Source organism: Salvia hispanica, chromosome 4, assembly GCF_029641045.1.
Source record: "Salvia hispanica isolate PSC_SH4W2 chromosome 4, Shi_PSC_v1, whole genome shotgun sequence".
NCBI lineage: Eukaryota > Viridiplantae > Streptophyta > Magnoliopsida > Lamiales > Lamiaceae > Salvia > Salvia hispanica.
Genome location: NC_142695.1, coordinates 16,162,829 through 16,184,736, shown reverse-complemented (window position 1 = coordinate 16,184,736; position 21,908 = coordinate 16,162,829). Strand labels below are relative to the sequence as shown.

The 21,908-nt window shown below is 35.8% G+C and overlaps 7 protein-coding genes across 14 annotated transcripts; 3 read left to right on the top strand and 4 right to left on the bottom strand.

Moving 5' to 3' along the window:
• The first annotated feature begins 405 nt into the window (after window positions 1-405).
• LOC125193450 (MICOS complex subunit MIC10-like) lies at window positions 406-2,406 on the top strand. The gene is made up of 3 exons (XM_048091239.2): window positions 406-615; window positions 1,407-1,546; window positions 2,235-2,406. The coding sequence occupies exons 1-3, from the start codon at window positions 498-500 to the stop codon at window positions 2,244-2,246; spliced, it is 270 nt and encodes an 89-aa protein (XP_047947196.1). The 5' UTR covers window positions 406-497; the 3' UTR covers window positions 2,247-2,406.
• A 1,212-nt stretch (window positions 2,407-3,618) lies between these two features.
• On the top strand, window positions 3,619-5,345 carry LOC125194040 (large ribosomal subunit protein eL6-like). The gene is made up of 4 exons (XM_048092041.1): window positions 3,619-3,931; window positions 4,033-4,139; window positions 4,819-5,000; window positions 5,076-5,345. The coding sequence occupies exons 1-4, from the start codon at window positions 3,681-3,683 to the stop codon at window positions 5,229-5,231; spliced, it is 696 nt and encodes a 231-aa protein (XP_047947998.1). The 5' UTR covers window positions 3,619-3,680; the 3' UTR covers window positions 5,232-5,345.
• Window positions 5,346-5,430: 85 nt separating this feature from the next.
• Window positions 5,431-6,614, bottom strand: LOC125194039 (alpha/beta-Hydrolases superfamily protein). The gene is made up of 3 exons (XM_048092040.2): window positions 6,455-6,614; window positions 6,085-6,367; window positions 5,431-6,009 (listed from the first exon to the last, which is right to left on the bottom strand). Exons 1-3 carry the CDS (start codon window positions 6,555-6,557, stop codon window positions 5,487-5,489), a joined length of 909 nt encoding a protein of 302 aa, XP_047947997.1. The 5' UTR covers window positions 6,558-6,614; the 3' UTR covers window positions 5,431-5,486.
• A 291-nt stretch (window positions 6,615-6,905) lies between these two features.
• On the bottom strand, window positions 6,906-9,444 carry LOC125194038 (putative polygalacturonase At1g80170). The gene is made up of 9 exons (XM_048092039.2): window positions 9,014-9,444; window positions 8,798-8,926; window positions 8,565-8,735; window positions 8,435-8,455; window positions 8,141-8,348; window positions 7,960-8,041; window positions 7,761-7,869; window positions 7,547-7,663; window positions 6,906-7,419 (listed from the first exon to the last, which is right to left on the bottom strand). Exons 1-9 carry the CDS (start codon window positions 9,269-9,271, stop codon window positions 7,132-7,134), a joined length of 1,383 nt encoding a protein of 460 aa, XP_047947996.2. The 5' UTR covers window positions 9,272-9,444; the 3' UTR covers window positions 6,906-7,131.
• Window positions 9,445-10,165: 721 nt separating this feature from the next.
• Window positions 10,166-13,852, bottom strand: LOC125196438 (pre-mRNA-splicing factor of RES complex protein). 2 transcript variants are annotated; one of them, XM_048094954.2, is made up of 7 exons: window positions 13,670-13,852; window positions 12,754-12,985; window positions 11,998-12,667; window positions 11,451-11,678; window positions 10,825-10,897; window positions 10,535-10,715; window positions 10,166-10,431 (listed from the first exon to the last, which is right to left on the bottom strand). In XM_048094954.2, the coding sequence occupies exons 2-7, from the start codon at window positions 12,941-12,943 to the stop codon at window positions 10,346-10,348; spliced, it is 1,428 nt and encodes a 475-aa protein (XP_047950911.1). In that variant the 5' UTR covers window positions 12,944-12,985; window positions 13,670-13,852; the 3' UTR covers window positions 10,166-10,345. The 2 variants fall into 2 exon arrangements, with proteins under 2 accessions (XP_047950911.1, XP_047950910.1); XM_048094953.2 differs by having other exon boundaries at window positions 12,754-12,962; window positions 13,670-13,851.
• A 550-nt stretch (window positions 13,853-14,402) lies between these two features.
• Window positions 14,403-16,951, top strand: LOC125195895 (immune-associated nucleotide-binding protein 9). 2 transcript variants are annotated; one of them, XM_048094174.2, is made up of 6 exons: window positions 14,403-14,550; window positions 15,252-15,510; window positions 15,722-15,999; window positions 16,085-16,249; window positions 16,337-16,471; window positions 16,576-16,951. In XM_048094174.2, exons 2-6 carry the CDS (start codon window positions 15,279-15,281, stop codon window positions 16,786-16,788), a joined length of 1,023 nt encoding a protein of 340 aa, XP_047950131.1. In that variant the 5' UTR covers window positions 14,403-14,550; window positions 15,252-15,278; the 3' UTR covers window positions 16,789-16,951. The 2 variants fall into 2 exon arrangements, with proteins under 2 accessions (XP_047950131.1, XP_088925852.1); XM_089069726.1 differs by lacking the exon at window positions 14,403-14,550 and adding an exon at window positions 14,641-14,785.
• LOC125195896 (agamous-like MADS-box protein AGL11) lies at window positions 16,908-20,440 on the bottom strand. 6 transcript variants are annotated; one of them, XM_048094179.2, is made up of 9 exons: window positions 20,272-20,435; window positions 19,899-20,098; window positions 18,353-18,431; window positions 18,137-18,198; window positions 17,941-18,040; window positions 17,818-17,859; window positions 17,628-17,669; window positions 17,271-17,453; window positions 16,958-17,177 (listed from the first exon to the last, which is right to left on the bottom strand). In XM_048094179.2, exons 2-8 carry the CDS (start codon window positions 20,087-20,089, stop codon window positions 17,298-17,300), a joined length of 672 nt encoding a protein of 223 aa, XP_047950136.1. In that variant the 5' UTR covers window positions 20,090-20,098; window positions 20,272-20,435; the 3' UTR covers window positions 16,958-17,177; window positions 17,271-17,297. The 6 variants fall into 6 exon arrangements, with proteins under 6 accessions (XP_088925853.1, XP_047950136.1, XP_047950135.1 ...); XM_048094178.2 differs by having other exon boundaries at window positions 17,302-17,453; window positions 20,272-20,430; XM_089069727.1 differs by lacking the exon at window positions 17,628-17,669 and having other exon boundaries at window positions 16,908-17,177; window positions 17,302-17,453; window positions 20,272-20,433.
• Window positions 20,441-21,908: the final 1,468 nt, after the last annotated feature.

The following is a 21,908-nucleotide window of genomic DNA, read 5'->3' as shown; positions in this document are numbered from 1 at the left end:
ATTTGCACTAAACTTAGACGAGCACCATTAGAAAAATGATCGGTATAGCAACAATTTAAGCGTGAAAAAGGTTTAGAAAATGGAGTGTATTTTATACGCTCTTCGTCTCATAAAAGTGATTGATATTTTTTTTGGTTGTTCTATTACAATTTACAAAGGATAAGTTTTATCTTTTAGCAAAAAAAAACCCCTATTTTATTCTCTCTTTATTATTAATTTTATTCTTTTACCATAATATATTTTTAATTTCAATGCCAAAAAAAGTTAATCAATTGCCATGGATGAAGTAGTTAATATTTGTGGACCATAATAACTTTAGCATTATTGGGCCGGCCCATGATAATGGAGTAACTAAAGCCCAATTGTTTTTATATTACGGAAAATGTAATTAACTGCGAAATTCGATCAAGTGAGCAACCCTCAAAAATCGAACTTGATTCTTGAACAACAGAATTTGGGGAAAAAAAGCTGTGGAGATTTCTGATCGATATTCTGAAATGGCGGACGGAAGCAAAGCGGAGATACCTGCGAAATGGGATGCGTGCCTCGATTTAGGCCTCCGTCGTTTCGTCTACTCTTCGCTCGCCGGCGCCGTTTCGGGTTTCCTTATCTTCCGTGAGTATTAACGCCGTTCCTTTTTTTTTTTTTTTTTTTTTTTTTCTCTCGTTTTCAATTTATTTCTCTAATTTGAGGGGGTTTCTGTATATTTCGGCAGCTCGTGTTTAGTAGTTTTGTTGAATTTCGATCTTGAATTGATATTTTGAGGGAATTTTCTGAACAATGCTAGTGGAGTTGCTAGTTCGCTGATGAGTTCAATGATAAATGTCACACTTATTAGATACGGAGTATTTGAAAATTGCTGTGATACTATATGCATTTAGGTTAATTTTAAATGTGGCTTAAATTTTAGAAGGGAGCTGGAAGTAATTGTGGTTTATTTACTTCTGTTAGGAGATTTTTTATTAGATCTCCTTTGATAATTTCGTTACTAGTTACTAGTTTTTGACTATTTCGGAATAGATTGTAGAGGAAGTTACTGATGTGGCAAAGATTGCAATTTACTTATGGAAATGAGTATTTGATGCAAAACCACGGGCAAAGAGTTCATGATCATTCTTTGTAATGTGAAGTGTGTCATTTGATCACTTACGCTTGTCAAAACTAGTGCACCTTTTCTATTTCCTTGACACGCTTCAGAAGCATCACTGCATAGTTTTCTTTATGATACCAAATAGCCTGTTTGGAACAGGAGCATATTTACTGGTTTAGTTTACCTGGTCAACTTTTTGATGGTATTTATGTTTTAATAGAGTTAGAGTAGATATGTACTCACCTTTTTTACAAGTGGCAGTGGTCTTATTGTATCTTCCGACTAATGAGAGAGGTTACATTCGCTGTTGTTTCAGGGAGTCCAGCAACACGGTGGGCGTCTATAGCTTTTGGTGCTGGAGTGGGGATAGGTTCGGCTTACTCAGAGTGCTCTCTTAAATTTGACGAATCTCCCCCCAAATTGACTTCTAATGTAGCCAGTACTCCTCTACCTGAGGTAATTAGAACATGTAATATTGTCTTCTATTTTTAGTTCACTACCTTTGTTCTTCCCAGTTTCAGATTTTTGTTTTAATGAACACTGCCTTTACTCGAAGTAAGACAAAACTGAAGGTTATAAGTTGCTCCATCTCTTATCTGTATAGTATGGATTATAGGTGAAAATCTAATGGATAATAGGTGAAAATCTAAGTAGTCCTTGGTACCATGAATTTGTTGTTTTGGCTATATGAGTTGTTTAGTGCGAAATATAGGTCAAAACTCAAGTAGGTCTTCAAATCTTTGTTCTATACTCCCTCCGTCCTAAGGTATTTGAGGTCGTATTCCTATTTGGGTTGTCCCTAGGTAGTTGAGTCATTTCTTTTTTGGCAAAAACTTTATTATCTCTATTATACTTGACTCTCTCTTCATCTGTCTTACTTATTCCATCTCTTACTTTAATATTTCCACTTTAACCTTGAACACATTAGTTTCTTAAATCCAACGCCCAAAAGAAATGGCCCACCTACCTTGGGATGGAGGGAGTACAATTTTCTTACTTTTCATCAATAAGTGATTGTAGTTATGGATTTGTCATCTTTCATGCTTGTCAACACATCACGTACAGTTTTAGAAGTGTATCTTCTTTGGTGTACGTATCATCTCAGAACCGCCATACTAAAACAATGTCTTTCGATTTAATGCAGGGTGATGAGTGAAGTTGAGATTGTTGGGCATGCTTTCTCATTTGAAACTTCAGTTTTCTTCTTCATTGGTTGTTCTAATGGTGTATTTCCTGGAGACCGTTTGGCTACTATATCTCACTCTATGATGTGTTACATAATTTTTTGTTATGGAAAATTGTCATTTGAAGTACAATTTTGGTTAACTTATGGCCAATCTCATATAACTTTCAAACCCAACGAATTAAATTAGTACCTCTCGAAATTGTCCCATACGTTTAATTTTTTGTGGCGTTATTTAATGAGAGACTTCATTTATGTGGTGTTGACGTGGATTAAAACTGAGGATGGACAGAGCAATGTGTCGAATTGTGCCATCAAAGTCAACAACGTCGTATCTCCCTTTCAAAAAAACAACATTGTTTCCTCTCAGGCTTAGCCCTAGTTCGCCCCCATTAATCTTTCTCACGATATTCAACATTCCCTTGTTGGATTTTTTGTGCCATTATTCGATACACGTTCATCCTCTAGTTCTCATTACATTGTCATCGTTGAAAATGTTTGGACCACCACGACACTAGTCACAGGTGGACCACCATGCCCTCCTTTTAACGAAGCCAACAACAATGATAATGCAAAATTTGTCGACTGGAACAGTGCGTGATGACTGTGTTTCGAATAAATGCATTAGAAATCCAACAAAGGAATGTTAACGTGAGAAATAGGGGGTTAAAGCCTAAGAAGAAAGGACGTCATTTTGTCCAAACCCCTTGCTTTGATCCACATCAGTGCCACGAAGTGTTTTCTCATCAATTAAATAACGCTAGATAATCATTGAAAACTACTTGTTAGGGATTAACCATAAATCAATCACGTATGATTTAAATCATGGAGTAATTTTTTATCCATAAAATTAATTAAGATTATATGATTTTATTATCAATGATACGATAGAGACTGAATGGATACGAAATTACATTTATAAAAGTAATATTTTTTTAAAATAAGAGAGGTAAGTTAAAAATATACTCCCATGTAGTGTGGTCTAGAAAAAGAAATCTGTATATTTTTTTGGTCACTCAATATAGCTAAAGAAAGCCGGATATTTTTGGGGACACTCAATATAGCAAATGTTGCATTATACTATTTTATAGATCGATTGAATCTTATTATTCACATTAATCATGATCATATCATTGGTGCACCTATTTTAACTATATAAACATTTTTGACATAGTATATCAAAGCTGCATTCCTAATTTTCGTGCAAAAAGTGTGCGTTGTAAAAAATAAAATAAAGTCCAATCATTTTCAAAATGAAGATTGGGCCCAACTTATTGGGCTGTGCATTTTCTTCTATAACTGGGTTTAAGTCTTTCCGTATATATTCATCTAGGGTTTAGCTCACATTTCGATTTGTCATCTCTCTCACACAAAAAAAAAACGCACAACACAGTTAGAGATCCTGCAATGGCGCCCAAATCGGTTAAATCGATCCGTAACCCGGAACTGATCCCCGGAGTTCTCAAGTGCTCACGCTCACAGATGTACCACAAGCGTGGGCTCTGGGCTATCAAGGCCAAAAACGGCGGAAAATTTCCCCAGCATGAGAAGGCCGCCGCAGCTCCGGCAGCGGAGGAGAAGCCTCCCAAATTCTACCCTGCCGATGACATTAAGAAGCCCCTCTCCAACACGCGCAAGGCCAAGCCTACAAAGCTCAGGTTACCTTGTTTCCATTTTTTTAGCTATTTTTATTTTTCGGTTGATTTTTACGGTTTTTTTTGGTTAAATTTGACTTTGATTTGTGTGTTGTTGTATGCAGAGCGAGCATCACTCCCGGGACAGTGTTGATCGTATTATCAGGGAGATTTAAGGGGAAGAGAGTTGTTTTCTTGAAGCAGCTTTCCTCTGGATTGCTTCTTGTAACTGGTAGACTTTTATTTTGGTTTCCATTTCTGTTTTTATGTTGCCTTCTTTGATGCTTAAATTTGTGGTGAGTTTATAATGCATTGCTTTTATTCTGTCAATTTTCTAATTCCATGAGTTGATTTTTTGTTTACTTGCAATGCCTTCTTGTTATGTAGACATAAATATTCAACTCTGATTTAAGATTGCTCTGTTGTTTATTCCACTCTTGATATTAGATGTTACTACGCTGAGCAATTGGATATTTTTGCAGCTGTATTTTATGTCACTATGTTTCATATTTTAAGCTGATCTAAAACATCCTCCAACCTCTAGTAGTAGTGATTCCAGAAAATGATTCTACTCTTGTAACTATTGTAGCCCATTTAACTGCGTACACTTTTGCTATTTACATCTTTCGAAGCAGTATATATCTATTAGCTATTCTTCTAATCTCTAGATCACATCAACACTTCTATTATATGTTAATTATGTGCATGAAGTATTCTGTATCTCGTTCTGGCAAAGTTTGTGTCTTTTTGGGTCCTTTTCTACTTTTTAAATTGTAGATAAGAACTACTCTCTATGTGTGGCTTGGTGGTTGGTACCCCTTTCTATGTTCAGTTGTGCAAGATATCTAAACTAGATCGGCTTTCTTTCTCCTGATTGTTTTAATTATCTTACTGTTTTATTGATTTTACAGGTCCATACAAGGTCAACGGTGTTCCTTTGAGATGTGTGAACCAGGCCTATGTCATAGGTACATCAACTAAAGTTGACATTACTGGTGTAAACCTGGAGAAGTATGATGACAAATACTTCGCTAAACAAGTTGAGAAGAAGCAGAAGAAGGGTGAGAGTGAATTCTTTGAGGCAGACAAAAAGGTAATTTTTTCAGTTCATGGGCACCTTGAGACTGTTTTTCTGGTTCATTTCTAATAGTGCAATGCCAATACACAGGAGAAAAATGAGCTTCCTGCAGAAAAGAAAGAGGATCAGAAGGCTGTTGATACCTCCTTGTTGAAGGCTATTGAGGCTGTTCCAGAATTGAAGACATATTTGGGTGCCAGGTTTTCGCTCAAGGCTGGAATGAAGCCTCATGAGCTTGTTTTCTAAAGGAAGTTTTTGGTTTCAATTTTGTTTCTCTTATCTCCCCTTTGTGGCAAACCTTATTTGACAGGTTTTATGGTGTTCAAATTCATTTAATATAACATCTTGAGTTTTTGTTGAGTATTTTAGCAAGGAATTTTATCGTAATATGTTAAAGTTTTATTTGAATCCCTCTTTGTTTGTGTTTGTGTATGTTTTGTTAATATTATGAGAATAACAGATGTAGTATATGATTGAATAGTCATTACAGCCATTACTAGCTCATTTTTGTACAAGCAAACCATCATGTAACCAGTTTCTCATTATATTAAAAGCTTCCTCTGCATCTGCATCTTCTTCTGCAGTTGGCCTATGGACGAAACCATGACCTCTCCCGTTGAAGACAACCACCTTTGCACTATCATTCCTCTTTGTAATTTCCTCTAATTTAGTGATTGGGCATAGTGCATCCTCATCACCTGTGATTAATAGCAGAGGTACCGTTATCTTGCTTGCAACAGAAGAGTCAATCCTAGTACCATAACATGAGACTCCAGAGCCAAAATACGCATCCTGATCTTGAGCTAGAATATCTACAACTCTACCCCCTCCAAAGCAGAATCCAATGATCCCTAGCTTGTTTGATATCCCTGCAGCTGCAAGTTCATCCTTTATCCATCTTGCTGATGCAAATATAGCTCGTGCCACGTGTTCTGGCTTCTGCTTGGCGATCCACTCTTCAAGCAGAGCCTGTGGCCTGTCTTTTCTCCATGAATCCCCTCTAAACAGGTCAGGAACTAGAACACTGCATTTCGATGAAGTGAAACATGAGTTTTATGTGCTTATAACTTGCATTATGTTCATTGAGATGTGGGCTTACTTGTAACCGTTGCAAGCAACACGATAAGCAAAATCTGTGGTGGCAGAGTCATGAAAACCGAATATGTCAGAGAGGAGCAATATGCCTGTGCCGTTGTTGTTTTTGACTGCCGTGAATAGGTAAGCTGGTATTACTTCTCCTTCGTCTTCAATTGTTAGCTCTGTTCCATTCACTAATTCACAGGCTTCGTCGATTATGCTCTTGTCTACACTCACCTGGCTGCATCCTACTGCCAATTTCTGCCTTCTCTCATTCCATGAATATGCAATGCTTTTCTGCACAACTGAAGTACATTTCAAGAATGTGAAATTTAACAAGAAAGCACGTGCATTTCACTAGTTTATCGATTTTCTGGAAGCGACCAACTTACAACGAAAGGCAGCCGGGGAGGCTCCGGTTGCTGGTCTGAGGTGATTCTTGTGCAGCTTATAGATTGGTGGAGCCGTAGAAAGGGGAGCTGAACCCAAACCCATTTCTATCTAATTCCCACTAACAACAAACAAAAACCGAAAATGCATCAAGAAATATCCTACTCAAAAGTATCTTTTTTGTCAAGGATTTTGTGGTCAGGATTTCAGAATGATGTTTCCATTTGGTCCCATTTAAATATTAATTGGCTCAAGTGGATTCTACTCAATCCTAATGCTTTTCTTATCTTATTTCTTTTTCCAAGAAGAGAAATAGAGAAAAGTTAAGAACTTTGCCTGCTAAAATATAGTTTTGATTCCTCTTTTGCTTGGAACTTACAATATAATGATTTGTTGAAAATAGGAAATGTTTGTAACCTAAGCATCTAAGCTTCTAAATTATCTAACATACGGTTATAAGCATACATGAATATCTTTTATTTTTCCAAGCCGAAAATTAAGTATAAAAGTTACATATACAATCCTTGATGCTCTTACAAGATATGCTTCATACTATCTATTCTAAGTATATCTTACTCTGTTTTAACCAGAATTCATTATACAATCAAAGAATCATGATAATCCAAACCAATCTCACACTGCTTATACTACATGGTATAACAAACAATCAAGAAGCAACTCAAAGCTCTGTGTGAACTATGTGTTGTGTAGTAGGTTGAACAATTTTAGCATCTTTGTCAGAAGAGGAGAGGCATTCTGCTGATGGATTTATGTACCCGTAGCCAATGCCCGCTGCAGAGTTGCAGTAGGTCTCCACTGTTCCGTCGCTCCTCTGCAGGTTGATGTTGTTAAGGATGATGTGAGTGCAAGGAACTGTGTCACTGCAAGAAAATTTCATGGCCTTTTGGCTTCTTGATGTCCCAGTTATGTTGCGGTACATGATTTGGGTTATGTTGACTGCTGATGTCTGATGATCGTAAGAAACGAGGTTGTTAGGTCGTATAGAGTTGACAAAAGATCGAGTCCGGATGGGCCATGATATCTATCGCATTATATTGCCCGATAGTTTTCTAGCTCTAGTCATTATGGCTTACCTGATTTTCGCAACTTTTTGGCGAGTCGCAGTAGAATTGGTCTATGATGATCGGGTTGCTGACGTTTTCCATCCTGACATCTTGGTAGCGCACTGCTCGCACGTAGCCAGAGCCTCCCTGCAATGGCCATAATGCATAAATAACCACTTTGGATAGTAAAAAATGTCTTACCAACTTAGATGCGCTTCATTATGAAAATATTTTTACAAGTTACCTGCCAGGTCTTTATTCTGAGGCCGTTGGTGGTGCCTCGGAGGAAGGCCTTGTCCACAACCACGCTCTCGACAATGCCAGTTGTGTTGTCCTTTCCAAGGCTGCCAATGCTGGTGGTGCAGTGCAGTTTCTAGTAATGTTAGTCTAATAAAAATGGATTGAAATTGTTTTTCATTGTAAGAGTGTATGTATATTGTTACCTAATTCCATGGCCTGGTCCACAAAATATATTCTTTATCTTGATATTGGAGCTAGCATTTACAATTGATATGCAATCATCTCCTATAATCAACACATGTTTTGAATTAAAAAAAAAATCCAAGAATCATGATTTCTTGAAAAAAATGGAGCACAATACTAGTGTAGTAATGTAATAAGAACCTGTCCCAATTTTGCAGTTTTGAAGAACTACATTTGTTGATTCAGTGATATGAATCCCATCTGTATTGGGGCTGTCCTCTGGGGCTGATACTTTGACATTTATGACCCGAACGGAGTCTGAACGCCCGATGACAAAGTTCATTTGCTGCCCATTCTGAACTGTGATTCCTTTCACTCTCACAGCTGAGCTCGAGTCTATTGTGAGGGCCTGAAAATTAAGATATTCCATGTCATTACCCGATTCAATGATCATACATAGTAGGCGACGAGGTTTAGTAGGCAAGTTGGCCTCACCGTTGGTGCACTCTTGCAAGGCTGAGAACAGGTCATAGTCACAAACAAGAACAAGAAAAACAATATTGGTTAGTAGATTGAATTAAGATTAGGACATGAATGTTTGAATCAAGATTGAGTTTTTATTTACATTGGACTTGTTTTTCTTGCAAGAAGCAGCCCACCATTTGGTGCCTGAGCCATCTATGACACCATTCCCTTGAAAATAAACCTTGGTTAGATTGTTGAAAACCAGCCAAGTTCTTGGATTCTTGGGATCCCAGCTCTTGGGATCATCTGGTGCAACGATGGTCCCTTCGATCTGCAAACACAAGAGTCATTGCAAGACGAACAACGGGTTGTGATCCAAGACAAGGGCTTTACCTGGATCACAATCTTGTCTGCACAGGGCCCTCTGAATCTCGTTGCATTCACTAAGTAGCGACGCCCTTCGGGGACCAAGAGAACTGATTTTGGAGTGGAACAAGCTTGTTTCCATGCATTAGTGAAGGCCTAAAATAAACAAAAACAAAATAAGATTAATCAAGAATTTCAAAACACACTTTTTTTGTCTTATATTAAAACTTGAATGTGTAAAACCTGAGTATCATCAGCTACACCATCTCCAACAGCACCAAATCCATCTACATTGACAAGCACTTTGCTGATATGGCCACCATGCATAGATGGGAGGTCTAAGGCCTCCAACGGGTCGTCCTCTCCTTCTTCGTCTTCCACATTCAATTCGTGGAGCTTGGCGAAAACCTCAAATGTGTCAGAGAGATCTTGGCCAGCACTTGAAAGGGGAACAAGGAGCAACACTAGAAAGCAAAGCAACATTAGTAACTTGTTCATCATTTTTTAAGGATGTTTTTGTCTGGTTTTTTGGTGGATCAAATGACTTGATTTTTGTAAGATTGTGGGATTATAATATATAAGTACGGATTGAGTTTGTAAAGTGCAATGGTTTTGTGGAGGGAGGATATGTCTTGACTTGAAAGGGCATGAATGTGCTACATTTTTCTTGATATGACTACTCTTCAAGGATAAGAATATATAAATTTCAAGAAGTTTGCTTTACTCTTAAACTATTGCCCAACTCCACTAAAATACATACATTTCACTAGTTGAAAATTTTATCATGAGAGATCAAAAGAAAGTTGTCTTTTCGTTTCTTAGTTGTTGAGATTGATAAATGAGAATTGTATGGATTGAAAGCCCATAACTAAACCGACTTATGTAATAGAACAATTTGTAGACCCTTAAAAGAGAATTTTAGATTGATAATTGTGTAGCACTATTGAGATTACTACACATATTTCAATATAAATTCATGTTATATAAAATGTTTGGTTGACTTCTGTTAGGCTGCAATATTCACCATTGAATTAGAAAATCTAAAACATCATGTAATTGGTAGATTCTATTACAAGCATGTATGTACATATTGATGTCTTTATCAGAGATGAAATCTAAACTTTTGATTGCCAAAGTAGTAATGACAAAAACAGAACTAAAAAGCATTAGTTTTCTCAAACCAAGATGGTTCATATACTGATATACCAATCTCAGACTCCATAAAACTGGAACAAAAATAATCCAATAATCTTGATCCAGAATCCACATAAGGTTGACAACATATGCGTGTGTGAATTTAGTGATAATATATAAAGCCAAGGTTTGAGGTATGGGTCCGTCACACTATCTTTATAATGATTTGTTCATTCACCAAAAATAAAAAATAAAACGAGGTAAACATCAATAGATCTCAATTAGCCATGCTCATAAGTTAAGTAACATAGTTAATCAACATCACGTGAAATTACAATTTAACCCCTGTCCAAGTATAGATCAACCAATTCTTCCGCTATGTTTAAAAGGAGTACTCATTAACACATGTAATTTAGAAGCACTAATCCATGATTCTCAAATCTACATGTCTGCAACAGACCATAGATATGCCTCTGCCTCGGTAGCCCTTTTGTCGTTCGTTCTTTTAAACAGCTCTTTCTCATACCCTACAAGGCAAAGAACAGTGTATAAGGATTATCTCTCTTTTGCTACACAATCTTAACACGAAAATGATGTACAGAGGAGATAGGATGGGATAAGGAGACTCACCTGTGCTGCGGTCCACACCATCCCAGTGTCGGCCAGGCTTGATCCCATAGCGGTTAGGGGCTGCATCGATTCCTCTTCTTATCCAGCTATGAGTTGGGACCTCCTGGGGTATTATGAATCCAGATTCTTTCATCCTCTCACTATCACCTAGGTTCGGAAGGAGTGCATCCAACTGCTTTTTCTGAACAATCGGTATATAAACTTGGGTGAGTATGGAAAGGGAAAGAAAAGGCCAAATTAGTTTTACTTCAATATATATGAGTTCAAATAATAATAAATGAGCAGCTCACCTTAGCCAAATGTGCCATGGGATCACCCCATCGAACTCTATCCTTGAGCATTGCATCAAAATCAGGGTCATCCCTACATTATAAGTTGTCACGTGAAATGTCATATTTAAGATCATACACACCTTAGTTCACCAAACAAGTACCTCATATTTGTTGTTATGCTATTATGACAATAAAAAATGCATTACAATTGTTTAAAAAAGTATAAATAAATGAAGAAGCATTGTGATATGTGGAAGTTCAGTAAGTATTAGATATACTGCAAGCAAATTATCATATTAAGTATTAACATTAACAGCTCTATCATCCACATTGTGAAGCATGTTTGTTTCACTCAGAAGTTAAAGAATGAAAAAAAGGAGAAATTCCCAATTAATGAAGCTGTTGATTCACACAATTATATCTTTAATCCCCAAAAAGAAATTTCATGGAAGATATATTTAGGTAACTGTCAAAATCCACAAGTATAGGACTTCAACAAATACTACTATAAAATTGTCTAGTAAGCATAAATGTGGTCAATGTGAACAAGCTTCTCTTATCATATTTGCCTAACATACTATTGCACGATTTCCATTATATTACCTCATAAAAAGACTACAAATTGGTTTTCTTTCTAAATTTACCTGCTCCGAGCAAAGGGTTTATCCTTCTCCGCTTCCATTTCTTGAAGTCTAGCTTCAGCCTCTCTCTTCTGTGCCAAACCTTTGCCCCATTCTAGTTTTATTTCCTTTGGTTTCTCTTCTTTCTTCTGGGACTTCAGATATTCCTCCTTTGACATGCGTTTCCCAGTTTTGTCGCGGTATATCGCTTCTGCATCTCGGCCGCTTACTGAAGGATCCATCTTTTTAAAGCTACAAGATATAGGCACTATCAGAGTTTGACTGTGAGTAAGAAAAAACATAAAAAAATCATGCAATGAAACAGCTCAGAGCAATAGCATGTGGTATTTTTTTATGTTTGCAACGGTAACCTATTTGAACTTAGTCTATATGCCCAGATGCCGATATTACCCACCACATTTAACAATGTAAAACATATTTTTAGAATTATTAAATCGATGGAAGGACAATATTAAACATGGTATGACTTATGAGGCAAAGATAGGGAGGTAAGGATTTCACTGAGCTGGTTAAGAAAGTTGCATTATGCTTGGGACTACAAAGTAGTTACCTTAACCAACTGTCCTTCTTCTCTTTATCGATTTGTTTTCTGATATCTTTACCAGAAAATAAACCAGCTCTCGGATTATCTGATTCCTTTGGCTTCCTCCTTGGAGGAGAAAGGTCAGAAACTGATGTAGCACGTCTAGGAGGAGATATTGATGATTGCTTATCTCTTTGTTGTCGTCGAGGTGGGGACAAATCTTTGTCTTGATGCCTAGAGTCCGGACGAGCACGTCTAGGTGGAGATATATCTGAATCATTGGCCGCCTTATGATGCAAGGATCTTCCAGGTTCTGGTGACGATGCATGCTTATCACTTTGCTGTCGTCTAGGAGGGGACAAATCCGTGTCTTCACCATGTTGCTCAGGTGAAGGGGTATCATGCCGAGCAGTCCTCCCACCTGAAACACGACGTGACTTCCGTGGAGGGGAAGAGTCTGCATCTGCTCGTTCTGCAGGTTCTGGTGATGGAGTATCATTCCGAGGAATCCTTTTCCGAGGTGGGGAGATATCAGAACCTTGGTTTTCAGATTTTGTTAGACTGGGATTAGTGGATAAGGGAACCCAGCCACTTCCATCCTCAGAAATGACTCCAAAAGGACGTTTGGACCTCACCTGCTCCAGTCTTCTCATGCGTTTTACATCAATATCTTCGTCAACTAGAGGCTTCTCTTCATCTATATAAAATTCCAAACATTTAAGTTAGTCGTATTCAAGAATATGTTGGATTCTCTTATGCCAAAAGTAGAAAAGATCAAGTTACCAGCTGAATCTTCTTCATCTTCAACGTTAACAGGCTTTTGCCACACAGGATCTTCATCCACCACTATGACACCAGCAGCATTGGGCTTTGCTTTTCTCTTCTTCTTTTTCTTCTTATCCTTATCATCATTACTTGTGTATTTCTTAAGGTACTCTTTAAGTGAATTTGGATCTGAGGATGCACCAACCATTATGATCACTAGGAAGTGCCTGCAGAAATCAGCAATTTAAACCTGTAAGAGCAATACGCACTTCATTCCATACAACGTTACAGGACAAAGGAAATGAAAAATGGTAGTTAAAACAAAAGCAACACCCAACAAAAAAAATCATATACACTATCATCAAGACCAATCATACAAAGATGCCACGGATATCAAAGATCCAACATATTCAAGATATCCAGTTTTCATAAGCATTATACTTTGAAGAAAACACACTTAATATATTGTATAAATCATACTTAATCTTATTGTATAAATCACTAAATAATTTACAAATTAAGAGCAAAATCGGAAGTTGAGATGCTTTGATTTGGGATAACAGTTCATTATCTACACCTAATTCCACCACACAAAAAATCAGCAAATTCAAAACTCTGCCAACTAACTGCTACTAAAACCAAGAGAAAACAACTCATGTGTAAAGCTAAGATTGAATTTCTCACAATATATGAAGAATTCATGTAAGATTTTGATGTTGCCAGCAGGAAAAAGCTTCAAGAAGTATGAACGATTAGGAACCAAAACTAACTACAGATATAAATTAAATTAGGGCTGGGCACTGAGTCAGGGGATTACTTTTTTTTATCAAGAACCACAAATCGAATGTTTGATATAATTTCAATACACAATAATTAATTATGTCAGGATTATGTATGCTCATAAATTGATTGAGACTTATACTAGGACATTTACCTTCGATCTTCTGAATCAACCTCGCTGGGTTAGCTGGAAGTCAAGCCCTCCACAGAAAAAAATTGAGAAGGAAGAAGAATCCAAATCAGAAGGTGGCTTGAGTTGAGAAGATTATTGGAATACAACGACGATGGAGTTGTCGCCGGAAATGGAGATTTATCGCCTGCGCAGTGGGAAGGAGATGGGCTGCATATGTTGGGCCTAGTGGGCTCCACATTTGTAACACTGAGTAGTAAAAGCCCAGCTTGGATAAACTATATCTTAGTTAACAATGTTTTCAATTCATATTGATTTAACTTAAATTATTTATTTTAATGCCTTTATATTGTCTAACAAATTACTATTACAAAAAGTTTTATCAGATATTTTCGTGAACCGGATAGTTTAATCATCACGACTCCAACAGTAAAGGAATATTTCTTCTTGTTTCATGAAATTATTCAATAAATCTTAATAAATCAAAAAATATGGAGCACTATGAGTTACTAGATTTTGATAAAAGTATCCAATTCATGTGTTTATATCCCTAGTATTGTTTTATGGCTGTACACATCAATTTTGTAGTCGATTGAGTCAAATTCCAACCTAAAGACAAGGCTAAAACAAAGGAAAAAGAAAGTGTCATTCTTATATACTTACAAAAATAAATGCTATATAGAAATTATGATAAAAATCCAAAAATTGATCTTTCTGGTCGGACGGTCGTGATTAAATTCTGAATGGATCAAGGGCTGAAATAAGGGTCCAAGTGTAAAATACGTAAAATATGGAGTATCTAATTTTCAGCTGCTTATATAATAAGATATTAATTGCATCAAATATCTAACATTTCGTATATCTCTCGACTTTTGATGTTCTCTCTTCATCCAGTTTCTTGATCAGTAAGTGATATCCAACAATTGCTTTTCTTTTTCAGTAATGATTGTGAGGTGTATTCTATTTCATGTCACGATCATCCATTAAAGTTTGATTCTTGACTCAATTTCCACTTATGCAGTTTTGAATTCTCAAAATTTTGATTTAACTTATGTCTTTAATGATGTTTCCCAATCGGTGTTCGTTTCTGTAATTTGAAGTATCTCCTTTGCTTGTGCTACTGTGTTTTGTGTGTTTGTGGTAAGTTTCTACTTTTTTTTACATTTTTTAGTTTTTTAGTGATTGTGTTTATAGTCAAATAGATTCCCTTAATACAGGTTTTTTTTGTGCAATTTTTGCCCCTTTCAAGTTTGATGTCAGTTGGTGGTTCTATGACCTATTAATAGAAGCTTTCAAGTTTTGATTTTTATGGGATGTGTTTATAAAGAAGAATATGAATTTACTAAACAAATATTGATTTTAAAAAATATTTTTGCCCTTTCAAGTTTTGATGCCGGTTAGTGAGTTATGGGTGAGGCTTTTACAGTTGGATTTGGTATATAATTAAGGCTTTTTTTTTCTTTTAATTATGATTGGATCTTGTAAATTGCACAAGGATACTCTTATGCCATATGTTTTGAGTGTTGTGAATTCTGTGATGAAAGTTATCTATCTTATTTGTGGCGTTTGAGGGTTATATATTAAAGTTAATGTGTTTGTTTTATAGCCCTTTTTTGCAGTTGAAGTTTGTGTGATGGGGGGGAGTGCAGTTGATGATGATTGGGAGTTTACTTCACCTTCGAGGGAGGTTAGAACTGTGGTTTTAGTTGGACGAACGGGCAATGGGAAGAGTGCCACAGGCAATAGTATACTTGGAGAACGGGCGTTCAAGTCAATGTCCAGCTCTGCTGGAGTTACAAGCACTTGTGAGCTACAGAGTACTGTCCTCGAAGATGGCCAGAGTCTTAACGTGATTGACACTCCGGGTATAGTTTGTTTCTAAAAAAAATGTTTCCACTCCAACGAGTTTTTCTGATGAATTTGAAATATATGTATGTGTGTTTGTCCCCATAGATGTGTATGTTGTTTCAGAGAGAAGAGTTTTGGGAGATAACAGATGAGATCTGTAGATTTTTAATATTTCACTACCTTTGTTTGCTTCAATACGTCTGAACTTGAACCACTTGCAATTTTCAGGACTGTTTGATTTTTCTGCTGAACCTGAGTTTATCGGGAAGGAGATTGTTAAATGCATCAATATGGCAAAGGATGGTATCCATGCTCTCCTTGTCGTCCTGTCTGTTAGGTCTCGCTTCTCAAGAGAAGAAGCTGCTGCTGTTGAGAGCTTGAGGAAATTCTTTGGCAGCAAGATTAGTGATTACATGGTTGTAGTTTTCACTGGTGGTGATGACCTTGAAGAAAATGAGGAGAGTCTCGATGACTACTTGGGTCGTGATTGCCCTGAGCCTTTGAGGGTAATTCATTTATTAAATGAACTTACGTGGTTTCTGATCTTGAATAGTTTTGTGTTATGATTTATGGTTTCTGATCTTGATGCAGGAAATTCTCAAAATGTGCGGGAATAGGTGTGTTCTATTTGATAACAAGACAAAAGAGGCAGCCAAGAAACGTGATCAGCTAAAGCAACTTCTGTCACTTGTAGATAAGGTTGTTGAAAGAAATGGTGGGAGACCTTACACAGATGATGTATTTCTTGAACTGAAGGTGAGTGCTTTAGCTGCTTGGCTCGTTGATGCATCCTTCCACGATACGTTCATTATGATACTAATGCTTGTATTTGATCTTCAACAGAAAGGAGCAAACAAGCTACGTGATCAAACTGCTATAGTCAATTCTTTAGAGGGATATACCAAACAACAGATTTCTGAATTGACGCAGCAGTTCCACGAGGCCTACGAGGAGCAACTGAAGCGAATAACTGAGATGGTAGTTTTCTCATTCCGTAAGATTATGTTATGATCCTACCACTGAATGTGAGTGAGAGTAAGCAGTGACACAATTTTTTGTTGTTGAATAAACTGTATTTGAAGGTTGAGTCCAAGCTCAAGGAGACCACACATAGGCTGGAACAACAACTGGCGGAGGAGCAAAATGCTCGGCTGAGGGCAGAAGAAATTGCGCAAGAAGCTCAGATGAAATCGAGTGATGAGATACGCAAGCTGAGAGAGCACTTAGAGAGAGCTCAGAAGGAGACCGAGGAGCTGCGAAAGCAAGCTCAGAGCAGCGGATGCACCATTTTGTGATCACCACACACTAATAGGTGAAATGTGTAATCTTTTCACTTACCTACCTACTTATAAACCTAAGTTATCAGCAGCTCTCGTTTTCACACTCTTGTGTGTGGAAGGTACTTGAATTGGTGTTTTCTTGAATTCAATATCTATTCAATACTTTTATGTTCATACATATACATAACTAGAAGGTCGAAACCCTTATTAATAAGTAGTGAATTCAGCAAGATTCAAAGATCAGAAGTTTGAGTAACATAAGGACAGGAAATAAAACACAGAACAGAACACACACTATAATGCAATGAGTTCATGTCTCTGCACACACTACACAGCCATAGTGCTGCAACACGGTTCACGCTATTATCAAACACACAAACAGATCTGCGCGGCAGGTTTATTGCCTGCACAGACAAGAGAAGGGAAGAGAAGCTAGGTTATAAAGATAGAAAGTAGTCATGAGAAAGCTCTTAAAAATCTTGTAGTCGGAGATATACCTGATTTATTCGAGAAGGGAAGGGGGCTTACCCGAGAGGAAGAACCTTCCTATCCATGATGGGATACACCGCTGCCTGCATCATATTCAGCTGGAGCACATTTCCAGAAAGGTATGCCTGCATCGCGTAGTCTTGACCACCAGGCATCATGCTCAGTTGCTGCAGCTTCTCATTTTCTGCTATCTGAATGTTGCAATTTATAAGTATATATAACTGTTTTCTACAATGAAATTCAAAAGAAACACTTTGTTTTCTTTGAAGAAATAACTTAATTTCCATGATTGAAGCTCTTTTTTTAATCTATTCATCATAGTTTGATTAGTTGTTAGTGCATGATTATTTGCTAGCTAGCTTTACCTTTGCTCTGAGGCAGGCATTTTCCTGCTCCAGCTGAATTTCCTATTAAGCAAAGACATGTTCCATAAAACCAAGGTTTTCCAGATTTTGTTTTGAACCAACAAAAAAGGAAAAAAATAAAAAGAAAAAAGAAAAGAAAGATATGTTTGTGAACTAATATCCAGCAAGAAAAGTTGAGATAGAAAAGTACTCTTTTCTGCAAGTTCTCAGTTTCATTAAGTATGAGCTCGTGCTGTTCAAAGAGAACAAGATCAATCAATATGAGATGAAACATGAAAATGTATATTATATTCATGTGGTCGTGGTTTTGTACCTTTTTTGCCCTTATCCTAGCAATGCCTCGCTCGAGCCTACTCTCGAGCTGCTTCATCTCCTTCACACTCAAAGAAGCTAAGCCATCGCCAGTAAGATGGCTGTAAAAGAGTATATTCAGCGAATCAGGAATTCATTTCATCAATATTATATCACAATTGCTTGATAATTGTGATGCACTCATATAGATTTATTACCTGTTGAAGTTCTGCATCATCTGGATTTGCTGGCGCAGTTTCTTGGATTCTTGCTGGTAAAACTAAATCATCAATCAAGAAATCAGATACACATGCACATACATATGTATATTATGGCTTCATTTCATAAAATAGTAGTACTATATAAGTAGGATTTTATAAAATTTACACTAGACTATGAATAATGCAATAAATATTATAATCACCATCACTTACCTGAGTATTGATCTCTTGAGTAGTGTATGAACTTGAACTAGAGGTTGCCCTTTTGTACCTCTCTATAGTAGACCTGATGCTGCAATCATGTGTGTGCAGATTTGTGATTTAAAAAAAACATAGTAAGAGATAATGAATTAAAAATATTAGGACAAATTAATTAAATTAACTAATACTGAAACTAATTTTTGTTGATATAAATTTCATGATCATACAGTTGTATATATTTAAATACACATTATTTATGATTTTAGACCTGAGACATGTATATTAAAAGTGTTGCATGGTTAATATAAATATTCTAGAATAGGAAAACGTTGGAAACATAAAGATGACCAAAAACGTGAAAGAATCAGAACTGCTGTTATATCAGACAACAGATTTGTGGTAATATTTGTTCGGTCTACGATTCTCTATATCCAACTCTTTTTTTCCAGAGGCAAACTTGATAGTAAATCATTATTGCACAAAATTTTCATTTCTCTCTCTTACATTATATGCCAACTAGTACACCGAAATATTTCTTTTCACATAGTATAATACTAGTAAAAAAAAGAAACCAATTTTACATGAAAATGAGGAGTAGCTAGTGTTAGTTCTTGAAATATTTGGTGAGGCTACAATAATTACTGACAAACTCTTACCTATTTCAAGAAGCTCAGGTCACATGATGCCCTAATCTTTTCAAGATTTTGTGCAAGAAAAAGGTGAGGAACTGATAGAGCTAAATTTCTTTATAAAAAAGAAATCAAGCCAATAAGAACTGAGATTAAACAGCTAAACTCAAGGTTTTGTCTTTTTTTATATGGAAGACTCCTTGTTATTACACACAAAACATGCTATACCTTTAAGAAATGAAAGTTTTCAAGTTTTTCTGTTCTTTTTTTTTTAGAATAAGCAAATATACTAACTTGAAGCCAGAAAAGGTGAGAATATAAACAAACAGATTCAAGACTTTGGTTATGGAATAAACTATTTGTTAATTACACACAGAACATGTTATACCTTTAAGATTTTAACCCAAAGAAATGAATATTTTTATTTTTTTAACTTTATAGAATAAGCAAAGTATCATTTAACTTAAACCCAAAAAGGTGAGGATCGGAACCGATACATTGAACCGTAAATTTCATCAAAAAAGCGAAATCAAGCCAGTGAGAATAGAAAATTAAGCAACTAAACTCAAGATTTTGGATATTGAAACATACTCTTTGTTATTACACACAAAACATGTCATACCTTTAAGATCTAAACCCAAGAAATGAAGATTTTCATGTTTTTTTATTAAAAAAAATAGAATTAGCAAATATACCACTGTTATCTTGATCCCAGTAAAAGGGAGAAGAAATGATAGAACCCTAAATTTCTAAAATAAAATGAAATCAAGCCAATGAAAATATAAACAATCAATATCATACTCTTTGTTATTACATACTACAGAACATGTTGAACCTTAAAGATTTGAACTCAAGAAATGAAAATTTTCATAGAAGAAATAGAATATACTCCATATAATTAGGGGTTTGTTGAAAAAGTTTATATTTACTTGGTGTTGGCATACTCGTAGACACGGCCACGAGTAGAGAAGCAAATTAGGGCAACCTCAGCATCACACAGCACAGACAGTTCATAGGCTTTCTTCAGCAGACCATTCCTCCTCTTGCAGAATGTCACCTGCCGATTCGTGTTGTTCTCTATCCTCTTTATCTCGATCTTCCCTCTCCCCATTTTCTTCATCACAATTTACTAGATTAATTAAATAACGTGCAAAAACAACATCATTATATACAGATTTGGAGAGAGAAAATGCAAAATATGCATTTGGTGCTGTGCCCTAATTTTGCATGACAAGTGCAAAAAAATAATTCAAGAACACCTCTTTTTTTTCTTTTTTTTTTGAAAAAAATATACTCACAAACCTGAGCTGTCGTTTGTGGAAAAGCGTTGGCTGCCTTGGAAGTTGTAATTGTATTGTGCACAGGCTTCTTTAATGGTTTTGCTTCAGTTTATATCCCTAGCTTTTGTAAATTTGCATAGCTGTGTGTCTTGAGAGAGAGAGAGAGAGAGAAGAAAACGACATGCTATATTTCCAGAATTAAGGGTTTGCGTGATGTTGCATGGTGGTGTGATTATAACAGGTGTGCTCTCAGAGCTCTCACCAAAAACTGCAATTCTCATCCCCTTTTACTTAGTGGACCAGTAAATAAATTGACACCTACATTATTCGCTTTATATACAAAAAATAATAATCATATAATGTGTGTATTTGTTGGCTTAGTGGTAGAGTGGTTGATATTCGGGCTAATATGTTTGTTTAACCATTAAGAAAAGTCATAAAATGAATTGCATGTATGTATGTCGAGTTAATAGGTATTTTATACAAAAGAAATGTTCATGACCGCGATAGATGAACAACATAGAAGTAGAGCAAAAACAAAAATAATATATAAGCAAAAGCAAATGTTCTAGCCCAAAAATTCTGTGAAAGTAAACAAACGTTTAAAGTACTCCGTATATCTCTAAATTGTGTAAGTATGTAGTTTTTGAGAATTTAAATGTGTCAGTGCCGATCACTGGCCACTATGGAATTCAATACTACTAGCAAAGATGTTTTGACTGATTCACAAGAGTGAGGATGTTTTGACTGAACCCATGAACTAATTGAGGACAACCAATTATATAGAGAAAACTAGAAACAACTAAAATAATTGTCAAATATAGGGTTTTGCTGCCTATACAAAAATGAGTCGTCAAACTACCCACTAGTCCACTACTACAAGCGGTGTTTCCAAATATCAAATTTGGATATTTGAATTCAACATGTATGTATAACGTATACAGAGGGAAACCTTTAATTATTGATTATTCCATCATATAGTATCGTTAAGGCTATCTAGCTAGTTTAAACTAAATATCAATTCTCAATAGAACTCATACAAAATGCAAAAATCAACAAAATTATCCACATACTCTTACAACATAAAAAAATACTATTTCTGTAAACTAAGCTTGATGATAAAGAAGTTCCGTAAAATTCGAGTGTTCAAGCGCAGTATATTATTTTAGCAAATTTTTAATATTTTTTATGTTAAAATAGTTTATCTTTTTGAACTCATCATTGTGCATAATAAACTAGTTAACCTTATCATAATTTGGATAAATTTTTAGTACTTTAGTAGAAAATATATATCCAAATTCAAACATATAATTAATAGGTTCTTAATTTTAAATTTATTTCCGCCATACAATATATAGTTTCTTTGACCTAATTATATATAATCACAAATGATAATTGGGATAGCAAAATAAGATTGAGCTCTTGCTTAGTTTATGTTTCTATCATCACAAATGTTTAAATTAGACATAGATTGCTAATATAATTATATAAACATACATCCTTATTAATAAAGTGTATACTTATATTATTTTTCCTAAAAGGGGCTACCAATATTTATATTGTTTGTAAAATGGCAAACGAACACAACTAAGAATATAAGTTATATATTGAATTATTATTTTTATTTTCACATATATATTATAATTCCGACTGTCTTAT